The sequence below is a fragment of the Xenopus laevis genome, chromosome 8L (genome assembly GCF_017654675.1).
Source record: "Xenopus laevis strain J_2021 chromosome 8L, Xenopus_laevis_v10.1, whole genome shotgun sequence".
NCBI classification, from domain to species: Eukaryota; Metazoa; Chordata; class Amphibia; order Anura; family Pipidae; genus Xenopus; species Xenopus laevis.
Window position 1 is genome coordinate 74,800,964 of NC_054385.1, and position 12,181 is coordinate 74,813,144.

General features: G+C 36.2%; 1 protein-coding gene across 3 annotated transcripts in view; it reads right to left on the bottom strand.

The window, feature by feature from the left end:
- Positions 1 to 5,723: 5,723 nt before the first annotated feature.
- Positions 5,724 to 12,181, bottom strand: part of LOC121397070 (stonin-2-like) — a 56,214-nt gene continuing 49,756 nt past the window's right edge. For all 3 annotated transcript variants that reach the window (XM_041572999.1, XM_041573000.1, XM_041573001.1), the window contains one exon: positions 5,724 to 8,126. In XM_041572999.1, coding sequence (XP_041428933.1) covers positions 8,043 to 8,126 — 84 coding nt within the window. In that variant the 3' untranslated portion in view covers positions 5,724 to 8,042. The remainder of the gene's footprint in view (positions 8,127 to 12,181) is intronic.

Below are 12,181 nucleotides of genomic sequence, written 5' to 3' on the forward strand. Positions count from 1 at the left end.
GTGCAGTAGAGTAGAACTTCAGCTTTTTGTGTCTGCATTTAGCTTTTACTCTATTTAATCATTGCACAGCAGCCACAAGAGATCCCTCGAGAGTCAAGAAGAAACATGGCACTGACTAGAATAGTTCCCTGGGATAGTGTATATTTCAGTAGAGGTGTGTCGTGGTTTTAGGATAGAAGTTATAATTACTGGGAGGTGGCAGTTTGCACACCCAGTGATTATAATTCCCAACCCCACGCAGGCACTTCTCTTTGCTAAAAACCCACTAGCTCAAGGTACTATCCTATCATATGTTCTCCTTTAAATGTCTACTAAGGATAACATTTCTAGTAAATTTAGGTACCCTCATTGTTACGCCCCTGACCTGCCCAGAAATGAAATGATACCTGCACTCTTTTACTCACATTTAAGTTTCTCCTTATCTGCCTGGCCACACTCTGATCCTCCAAATCCCACTACTAGTAATTATAAATAGTAGAAAAATCAAGATACCAATGGGCTTTTTTCCAAAGTGTCAAATTAGGAAAAAAATAATCAAAGTTTGGAAACTTGACCAGTTTTTTCCATGCCAACTCTACTTTGCTTTTTCTTTCTCTGACCTAATGATTATATCACATGGGAGACCTGTCCACCCATCACGTTGCAAGTGAAAGGGACTTTTTAGCTGATGGTATACACAAATAAGTCAAAAGAGGCTTATGGCAAATAAAAAATGGAGTTGCAATAGAACCCTTTTTATCAGAGGCAAGTAACTTGATTGATGGATAGAGGAAGACAGCAGAAATTTGAGCAGTTTATTTCTTTCCTATTACATTACGGAGAAACCATTACATGCAGGCTTCCTTTTAAAAGACTCAATTCAAAACATTTAATTATGTGACTTGTTGACTCCGGAGGAGGTTCATATAAGACTAGCTCTTTGTTTGCTAAACCTAGGGCACGGACCATAAGGGCAGCACGATAATATTGTGCTATTTTGTTTAAAGAGGTGTATTACAGGGACCCTGTGTTAAGAAAAACTTCTTAGTTTTCATTTTTCAAAGTTTTCTTTTAAACAGGTTCCAATGGAACCTGCCTGAATGCTTAGGATGTGTACAGAAACCGCAAAATTCAAGACGAAAGTCTTCAAAATATACGTACAGTCTTCAGATCCTCCATTTTTAAATTGTCTTTATTAGCAATAATGTTGCACAATCATCTTGGATATATGTTACCTTGCTGATTATCAATAACAACGTATTTTCTTGTCTTATTAGAGATGAACAATGAATTTCAGAAGTATAAAGAACAGTTTACTTAAACTATACACGGTGGGCCATGGTGTTGAAATTTTTTAGAGCTACTCCTGATGATAGAATTCCTGGTAAAACCATCTGTGGGAGATACATGTCCAGTCATGTTGAACGTCTGAATGGTGCATATGCTTAGGGGCAATTTGAACACAGTTTAACAATGAAAAATTGCTCCTGATTTGGTGCTTGCATTCATAAACGAGCCTTTGTATATTGATGACACAGTACTTACTCATCCATGCTGAGAACCGGAAAGAAAATGTGTATTTTCACTGACGTTACCCGGTTGTTAGCGTGTCCAAGCAAGCAATGCAAAACTTGCAGACCTCCAGATGTTGAGAATAAAAACCTCTGGCACCCAGCAATTTACAGCAGAGTGTCAGATAGACTGACACGTTTTGTCTACACATTGGGCAACTAAAACAAATTTTGCTTCCCTTACTAAACTTAAAACACTTAATTTTTCCCTCAGGGAAAAGCTAACTTTTAGTATGATGTAGACTGTAGAGAGTGATATTGAGACAATTTGCAATTGTTTTTAATTTTATTATTTGTGTTGTTTGATTTATTTAGCTTTTTATTCAGCAGCTCCTACGTTTGCAATTTAAGCAATATGGTTGACAGGGACCCGATTACCCTAGTAACCATGCATTGATTTGAAAAAGACTGGAATATGAATAGAAGAGGGCCTGAATAGAAAGAGGGGTAATCAAAAGTAACAATTATAATCTATTTGTAGCCTTAAAGAGCATTTTTTTTAGATGGGGTCATTTGAAAGCTGAAAAAAAAGACAATTCAAAACCTATAAAAAAGAAAAAATGATAGCCAATTAAAAAAGTTGCTTAGAATTAGCCTATTGAAAGTTAACTGAAAGTTGAACCATCCCTTTAATTGTTTCTGCATTGTTTCCCAACTGACACAGGAAAGGTGCTATTGCATCTTATTTATGCTTTTTGTTGAGTGCCGCATGTGCTACAATTTCATTACTAAGCTCACAGTTGTATAGAAGCTTAGTATTTAACAACAACTGTTACGGATCAGCCTGATATCTCCCACCTCAAGGTGACATATTGGGGTGAGATCAGATTGTCTGGCGACCTCAGAATATTACTCTCTACATCATACTAAAAGTTAACTCAAAGGTGAACAACCCCTTTAAATAATCTTCTGACCAAAAAAACAGTTTTCAGTTCCTGCTGAAAACTGATAATGTTTTGCATTCAAGATTTTGTGACCATCTCAGGTCTCATCCTGCCATGAATGTTAACCCACAGTTCCAGAAAGGCTGTTTTAAACACTTTTACACAGCATTTCTTCAGTCACTATTTGATAAATCTACTGTGCTTGTCCATGGGTAAGCAAATTCCCTTGTATATTAAAGGTATTTTAAACGTTAATGTAGTAGATAATTATATAATGTAAAGATAATTATATAATGTAAAGATAATTATGCAGAGAACATGAATTGAAAGTCAGAAGAGGAATTGAGAAAGACAGATGGCAAAGATTCAGAGCAAATAAAGTTTGGCAACAAAGAGGGAAAATGTAGATGTAGAGACTACCTACATGTATAAACATGTTTCACTCTAGCAATCTGGGGTTAAACTCACTGATCTGCTGGGATGTATTTTGGTAACTATATAATGTCCTAGGACAATTCCTGGTTTTGACTCTTTGTCCCTGGTCATTTTTATTTTTATAATTAACCAACTGCAACAAAGAGGTTAAAGGGGTGGTTCACCTTTATGTTAACTTTTAGTATGTTATAGAATGGCCAACTCTAAGCAACCTTTCAATTGATCTTCATTATTCATTTTTTAAATTATTTGCCTTCTTCTTCTGACTCTTTCCAATTTTCAAAACGTGGTCACAAACCTGATCTAAAAAACACATGTTCTGTAAGGCTAAAAATTTGTATTGTTATTGCTACTGTTTATTACTCATCTTTCTATTCAGACCCTCTCCTATTCATATTCCAGTCTCTTATTCAAGGCATGCATGCATGGTTGCTAGGGTGATTTGGACCCTAGCAACCAGATTAGTGAAATTACAAATTGGAGAGCTGCTGAATAAAAAAACGAAATAACTAAACAAATCACAAATAATAAAAAATAAAAACCAATTGCAAATTGACTCTGAATATCACTCTGTACATCATACTAAATGTGAACAATCCTTTTATATAAGCTTATGACCAAAACAGTTTTTAGTTTCTGCTCTTTTTCTGTAATTAAAGTTGTTAGAGAAGGTGTTTACGATGAAGTAGTGTTCCTCTTATCATACCCACCGGCATTTGCTTTGGTATCCTAGTATGGCGCAAAGGGTCAGCACCTAAAGTGTTCCTGGAAATGTTGCTATTAAGGGATCATTTTCTTTCTTTTTTATTATTTAAAAAACTAGTGATCTAATCCCTACAAAATAGAATATTTAAATGTGTTTCCCGCAAAGGCTAATAGGAGCATTTAACTTAATTCTTTTCACCAGATCTTAATAGGGCACATTTTCCCACAGTCTTTTCAGTGAGAATGAAATGAACACAGAGGCAACCATCTTTCCACCAAATAAATTATGTCCTCCTCTCAAAGGGGTCGGGGCTTTGATTTATTTTTAGAACAATGTGTGGCCTAATCTTATATTGCATTTTAGTCCTTAGCCCAAAACACACCATTCTATGCACGGACAGAACTGTAAGAAATAGGTAATTTTATACTACATGTAAAAAATCCAAACAAAACGATACAGCTGTACAAATGTTTCTATTATTACATTGTTTCAAATCTAGGACATGAAACAATGTTGGAAGAATAAGCTAGTAAAAATAATGAGAGATGGGGTGGGCAGCAGTGGAGTCACAGAGCGTTCTAATAGAAGGAGAATGCCATACCTAGCTCACAAGCAACTACACTAACTAGAGAGATTCTGGGCAGACTGCCAAGTCCTGCAAATGGTAAAACTAAATTCAAACAAGTGCCGAGAATGATGTACTCAGAAACAAAGTGGCCATTAAAAGAAAATGACCGTTTATGCTGAGTACAAGTTTATAATAGGTCAAAAAGGTACAAATATAAAAGGGATCTGAAGCAAGACTGTAGAATGAAAGCGTAGTAAACAGCCTGGGAGAGCTTAGCTAATGGTGATGGAAATGAAAGGCTAGAAATAGATTAGACGAAAATAATGCGTTCCGAAAAGCCACTTATATGGTGGACATTATTTTTAGGGACACATTTATTAAAGGATAATTTCCTGTCAGTGAGCTAATCAAGTCTCTCCTTGATATATGAATGCCATATGCTTCACGTTTTCAAGATTTGTTGTAATAAGCTACTATCTATCAGAAGTTTCATCTATCCAGCTCAGATTTACCATGATACCTCTGAAATCAACAGAACTTGTTTATACCTAACTTATTTTATACCTAATTTATCTTTTTAGCTTAATACGTTGTGGTCTAATTGATGGTGGGGGTACTAGTGACCGGTTTGCTCTGCTCAATCCTTTTCCTCTTGAAATACTTCTTTCCTTTACAAGGGGCAGAGGATTTGTGTTTTTTAGGTATAGTTCAGCCTCTCCTCAGAATAGGGCAAGTTAATTTATGAGACCATAGTCCCGGTTACCCTACTCCAACCTTTGGAGTCTATAAAATAAGTAGGCAGCTAGTTTTTGGGACAACTCCGCCATCTGACATTTCCTATTTCTGAATCTTTATCTATGAACTTGAGCATACTGGTCAAATAATTTATCCTATTTATTGGTCTTATCCTAATAATTTGTAGCCTTTTAAATCGAAACAACTGATCATTGCATCGCTAATTAATTAATATTTATTGCACTGCACTTTCATCTTTTCTATCCTTATTAATTCATGAATTGTGGATAAATTCATTGTAATTGATTCTAAAGATAATTAATTGATTTAAAATTAAACTAGCACTTTATGAATTAGCTATTAATATTCATCAATTGGAGTATAAGCACTGCACTTTACTTTGAATTATTATGGAATTAGAATTTAAGGCTTTATTAATTTGAGATAGAGACTAATTGATTAAATTGTTGGCTACAAGCGGGGTGCTTTTCTCTCTTAATAAATCATTCCAAATTTATTTTCCATCAATATGGCTAATATGAGCATTTGCCTTGACCCTTTTCACCAGTCTTTTTCTGTGAGAATAAAATAAACACTGAGACAACCATTTTTCCATCATATAAATGATGTCCTCCTCTTACAGAATGATGTTCAACTCAGGGGCAAGGGGCTTTAATTTATTTTTAGAACAATGTGTTATTGACCTATTCCCATAGTTCATTTTAGTCCTTGGCCCACCTCACCCCATTCTAAGCATACACACATATACACACACACACACCTGTAAGAAATAAGTCATTTTATGCTACAGTACCTGTAAAAAAAAACACACAAAACAACAGAGCTGTACAAATGTCTCTATAATTACATTGTTTAAAAAACAGGACATGAAACAATGTTGCCAGTGTATATATAAAGTGCAGAGCGATCAGTAGTAACATGTGCCTTTAAGGACTAGCAGAATAGAAAACAAAACAGCAAAATCCTTTTTGTGTTTCAGCTTTGTGCCTTGCAGTAATCATTCTCTGTAATTCACCTTTTTGGGCTCCAAGTCCACAGGACTATAATGCAGTGAATTGAGATTATGATAACACAAATTTAGTAAGTTGATTTCTGTGTATTAGATAGTTGCCCAACTAAGCTTCCCTGCCTAGAAAAGTTTCATCTGTTTTCATAACAGAAAATGTTATTGTCTTATTTCTAATCTACTGCTTACATAGGAGAGGGTATGGCTGCAGCGTTTTCACTCTAAACACTTGTACAAGACTTGTAAAGCCTTCAGCCTCTTATGAGATGAAAACTAAAACTTGAAAAGAGGTCTTCCATAATTACTTTTATGCCGCTGGGCATTACATTGAGGCACATTACTTATTAAAAGCCCTTCCAAATTCGGTAGTGAAACATTTCACGTGTAAAAAGAACCACATGGATAGTGCAATATCATCAGAGTAGAGTAGACTAAGCAAGAGAAAAAGCAACAGGATTTTAAGTTCATGTCTAAAGATGACCAGACAGATAAGAAACCTCTCCTTGTCCAGCAATCTGAGATACAGATCCTTAAAGCATGCAGGTATCATACAGTTGTCATGTTAAGGATCATTTGTGATGAACTTGGTCATATACCATATTTATATATGTACTACAAATGCGCCTTTAGCTCTTTTGGACAGGAAACATACAGAATGCATCAAGCAGTACTAATTAAGCATAAAACATGGCATACTATACAGACTTTTGTTTAGGTGATCACAAATGAGACCTGACCAAGTTGACATCGCTACAGAGACATAAAGAGCCCTGCTTTGGAGTTGACATCAAGAATGGTAGATGGATGGTAGTTTAGTACTGTACACTTACATCACACTTTACTGGACTATGTGATACATTTAGCAAGTGTATAGGATAAACTACTTCCCACCAATTTGTCTAAGTTCCCTGAAGTACTTCAGGGGAAATTCAGTAAGGAAATATTTTCTCCCTTGTCTGTATAAAAAAAATTACAAGCGTTCCAACTTTAATACTTGGAGGCATCACTCTTCTGCATCTACCCACTGGCATTAAAAATGAGTATAATGTGCATGCTTGTATATTCCATATTATTTGGTCCACTTTTAAGAAACATGATTTCTTTCTTTGCTGCATCTAAAAAATGTATAGCCTTTTACTTATTTTGATAAATAGTTCATCACTCCATAGGTTATTTAGTATAAATGAAAATAAAACCTACCTCATTAAATGTTGCACTGTTTTAACTCCCTCATTATAAACAACTAGTAATAGCTCAAACAGAATTTTATATGCATGGAGCACATGATAATCCCCGGTGTAGCAGTGCTTAATACATAGACTGCTTTTGAACTCACTTCAGTATTTATGGGTGAATAATGAATTAATGACGTAGTTTGAAAACTCTAAAATACTAAGGAACTACCCATCAAACAGAGTAAATGCTTGTCCTTAACTGGCAGGAACTTCACTATAAAAATGACGGCTGTTACAAGTCATTCTTCAATTTCTGTATGGTGTGCAAATCTACATTATTTATATTTAAAAATAACCCATCCCTACAAAAAAAAAGAAAAACTATGTTTGGAATTCGGTGGCAACTAGCAAGCGTTTAACCCCCCTTACTACCCAGACACCAATTATCTTGGTTTGTCGCATAATCACTTTTGGTATCACAAAAAAACCCTGCAGAAAAACATTTATACAGGAATCCAGCTCCAAGGCTAGTGTCAGAATAATATTTAATCTCCCCTTTAGTGCAAACCCTAAAAACTCTAAGAAGCTTTTTCAAGTACACTATAAAAAATACCACAGAGATTAAAAAACATCAGAAATCAATGAGAACCTAGAAAAGGACACCCAGCATTTGAAGGTTCATTAGACACCCAAATAGTCCTACCATGATAATCCTATCCTAAGATACAGAATTTGTACACAGCTGCACTCTAATAGATGGGAGACTGAGGCGTCACTTCATGTGCTTATTCCTCCCCCTACCATTATGGGTCTTGCTGGAGGAAAATCTTATTTTAGGAATAAAAATGTTCCTTTTCCCCTTGCTCTGGCATGAAGACGTTCCTGCACATACGGTACATAGGCCCTGCAGGCCACACATGCCCATATGTTTCTCTCTCTCCTAGAGCCAAGTAAAACAATTCTTATTGGACAGAACATTCACTTGGCTTTTCCACATCGCCTCCTTCCAGGTCCTGGTTCAGTGTTTTTTTCTGCTCTATTTCCACCTGCAGAAGACAAAAGGAGGAGGGTTCAATTACCAGACATATATAGTGTTTGTTAATTAAACTTTTATAATATTTAAAGAACTAAAACTTCCTTGTAGTCAAAACAACATTAAAATGACATTGCTACCTAAGTCCTGGCACAAACCTATATTTCCTTACATTTAGTATATAGGACACATACCTACTTGTATTAAACATTTTCAAATGCAGTGTGGCTCAAATGTACCGAAATACCTTCATACATGCCTGAAAATACCTTCATACATGCCTGAAAATTGAGTTCAGCTATAATAATAATATCTATAATTTGAGTATGACTCACTGCAATGTACATGGGGCCCAAGGTGCATATCATCCTGATCAGTCTCAAAGCAGCTTCACACACACCAGTTGACCAACCGGATGCCGAATAAAATTCAATTTTATTTATCCATTAAAAGAAAACATGCCTGATGTGTTTTGTGTGGCCTATGATTAAGTTTAATGCTGAAAAAAATGTATAGCATTAAACAATTTGTAAATTGTAACAGTACAGGAGTAATGTATTTAATCTGCAGAAAGAGCAATAAACCATGCGTTCCTTAAAAGAGTGAATTAGGAAACATATCAATCAGATTAGTAAAGTCAAATACTGTAACAAAACGAATGTCAATAGACACTTCACGGAATGTAACGGAATGTCATGGAGAATTGCTATTTATTTTAATATAATAAAATAAACAACTTTTTTTAACAGCATGAATATAGAGAAAATTTTTTGATTTGCAATGTGTTACCTCAGTTTGGTCACTAGAGGTCTCTATCATGCTGGACTTCATACACATACTATTTATTAACATGGATTCTGTAGCCCATTTTTTTGACTATGATTAAGTGCACCTGCGCACAAAACACCACGCGCACGTTTGTTTTTAGTGAATAGATAACATTTAGTTTTAATTGTAATCCAATTAGTCAACTAGTGTGTGTGAAGCTGCATTGAGATTTATGTGATTTGGTCCCTTAAGTTCTGGGTTAGTGGCTGTGCACACCCAGACCACACTTTAACAATGGTCTCCTTATATATCTTATATGATGGGCTCTGGGTTTTTTACAGCTGGACCATCTCTGTTATTTGGGTATGATTTGTATTACTAGTTAACGCACTTAGTTGGTGGACTTTCTTTATCATTAATAGCAGGTCTAGACTGAGAATCAACATAGGCCCTGGTATTTCAGTTACACAGAGGCCCAAATAGCCCCAAAGTAATAAATAATGACTGTCTATGGCAACTTACAACAGGCCTTCTTGCATTTGCCAGAACCCACAAATTGCCAGTCCAGTCCTGGTTAATAGAGACTATGGCATTAGTTCCTTAATGATAAATATTAATTAACCTTGTCAATTTTTGGTTTTATGTGTTTTAAGTAGCACATGATCCTCACTTTTCAGCAAAGTGAGTGGATAGCAACCAGAAAAAGAAGCAGGCAGACACTCAATTTTACTACATAAGTCAATAAGTACAGATCCAAAAAATACTATATTTTAGGAAATAACACCTTGTTTTTTTTTGTGCTTAAAGGGACACTTTTGTACTTTCATCTATCGACTCATGTGGTCCAGCTAAGTACCTGCCTACTCCTATTTCTGGCTGCACCTCAGGTTAGCTTATCAACTAAAAATAAAAAAAGTTTTTCTCCTTGGGCAGATGTGCTGACATGCAGATAATGGTAGCTAAAAAAATCACAGTAAGCACAGAGAGTAACTTCTATACCTTCAATGTACAGTACATTCTATTGTTAACATGTTAACATGCTAGTATGTGGCTTGCAGGTTGATTGTTATGTAGAAACAAAGGCTAACATTTTAAAAGTTATTCTTGGTACCCCACACTAACTGTAAATATACATACACAATCAGTATGGGGTAATTATGCCACATGTACTTTTTCATGGTACAACTTCATGTGACCCCCCCCCCCCCAGTTTTTTTAATTTTTTCAAATGTGCTGCAGTACCACATTTAACCAGCAGATGGAACCATTTTCTACAATGAATAGTTGGATTCACCTTGCAGGCTATTGTACCTGTGCAAATGTATTTTGTGTAAAATATATATGATATATGTCAAACGTCATATAACTAGGCATCGGAGTGGCAGAAGCAGCATTTTCCAGACTTCTCTGGCTGGAGTGGTAACACTGTGAGACAAATAAGGTCAATGTTCATCAAAAGAAAACCCTTTATGGTGTAAAATGCACAGATGATTGGATAGACTCTGTAACATGGAACCCTTGGACTTGCAGATGTTGGTGGACCACAATTGTCAGTGCCTCCCATGGCTATTTTGAATGCTAGGAGCTTTAATTCATTAACATGTGAAGGACTGTGATGATTTCACCATCAATAGCATACATCAAGTGTATAATACATTTTCAAAATGTCTCTCTTGTTTTAGGATTATGCAGTTACTGGTGGAGAAATATCACTGCTCTCAAAACAAATATAGGTAGAAATGCTGTATTTCATATACCGAACTTACTGCGCAAGCCAAAAGTTCCAGAACCTCTATAAACAGGGCTGGATTTACATACTGGGAGCCCCAAGACCCGCTGTCGTTCGTTGCTCCTGTCCCCTCCCTTTTATTCGCTCAAATTTTTATCATTGGGGCCGGAGCAAGGGGATTGGCGCACGGGAGATTTAAAAAACTACCGTATCTCCTGCTCATACCCAGTGTTTCTGAACCAATGTGGGTGTGGTTGGGCAGCATGCCGCCCCCTAAAATCCTGCTGACCTAGGCACGGCCTTGGCGGCCACTCCACAAATCCAGGCCTGTCTATAAAAGTTAGACTTTAGGTCTTCAAAGTTGTGCACATAGGGTCACCATCTTGAACTTTGTTAGGAGTATCAGTAACACTGTAGGTTCTGAGCAGCTGTGCCCCAGAAAATGAGGTTTGCATGTCCTATAAGTTCATGCTACAAAGGCTGATTAAATTCTAATGGATATTGCACTGGTTACTGAGCTGTCATTTAATGAGAATCTGAGTTAATTACTAATCAGGCTTGTATAGTGACTTTTATATTCTGTATATACAGTGTATTGTTAGTTGGCCCTATGCTCAGTAACTGATAGCAGCCCAGATATGTGCAGTGAATCACAATAAAGGAAGATGGGGATCTACTAGGGACATATTCAGAGGCACAGATCTTATCTAAAGGGCTGTGTTTGCCTTGGCTGGTATAGAACCACAAAACATTATGTGCATAATGTACAACATTTCTACCCTACTTCTTTGTTAAAGGAAAACTAAACCCCCAAAATGAATACTTAAGCAACAGATAGTTTATATCAAATTGAATGACATATTAAAGAATCTTACCAAACTGGAATATATATTTACATAAATATTGCCCTTTTACATCTCTTGCCTTCAGCCACCATTTCGTGACTCTATCTTTGCTGCCTCAGAGATCACCTGACCAGAAATACTACAACACTAACTGTAACAGGAAGAAGTGAGGAAGCAAAAGGCAGAACTCTGACTGTTAATTGGCTCATGTGACCTTACATGTGGTTTGTATGTGTGCACAGTGAATCTTATGATCTCAGGGGGCGGCCCTTATTTTTTAAAATGGCAATTTCCTATTTAGGATTACCCAATGGCACATACTACTAAAAAAGTATATTATTATGATAATGGTTCATTTACATGAAGCAGGTTTTACACATGAGCTGTTTTACTCAGTATCTTTTAATAGAGACCTACATTGTTTGGGGGGTATAGTTTTCCTTTAAGCATTAGTTCTTCTTTAAGTGTGCATTTTTGAACCAGAAATCTGCATGTGTTCACAGACAGGCTGACGGCTGGTGTGACATTTCTCTGCTGACCTATTTCTGCCGGTGGACATAGCACCACTGCATGATATACAATCACTTGTGGAGCTATTTGATAAATACAACTTTTATTGTTTGTTTGCTCATTGTACAATAAACACAAATTACCCTGTCATTCATTCAGGAGAGTTTTAAAGGGGACATGTCACCTTAAGAAATAATTCCAAATCCTATAGTAAGA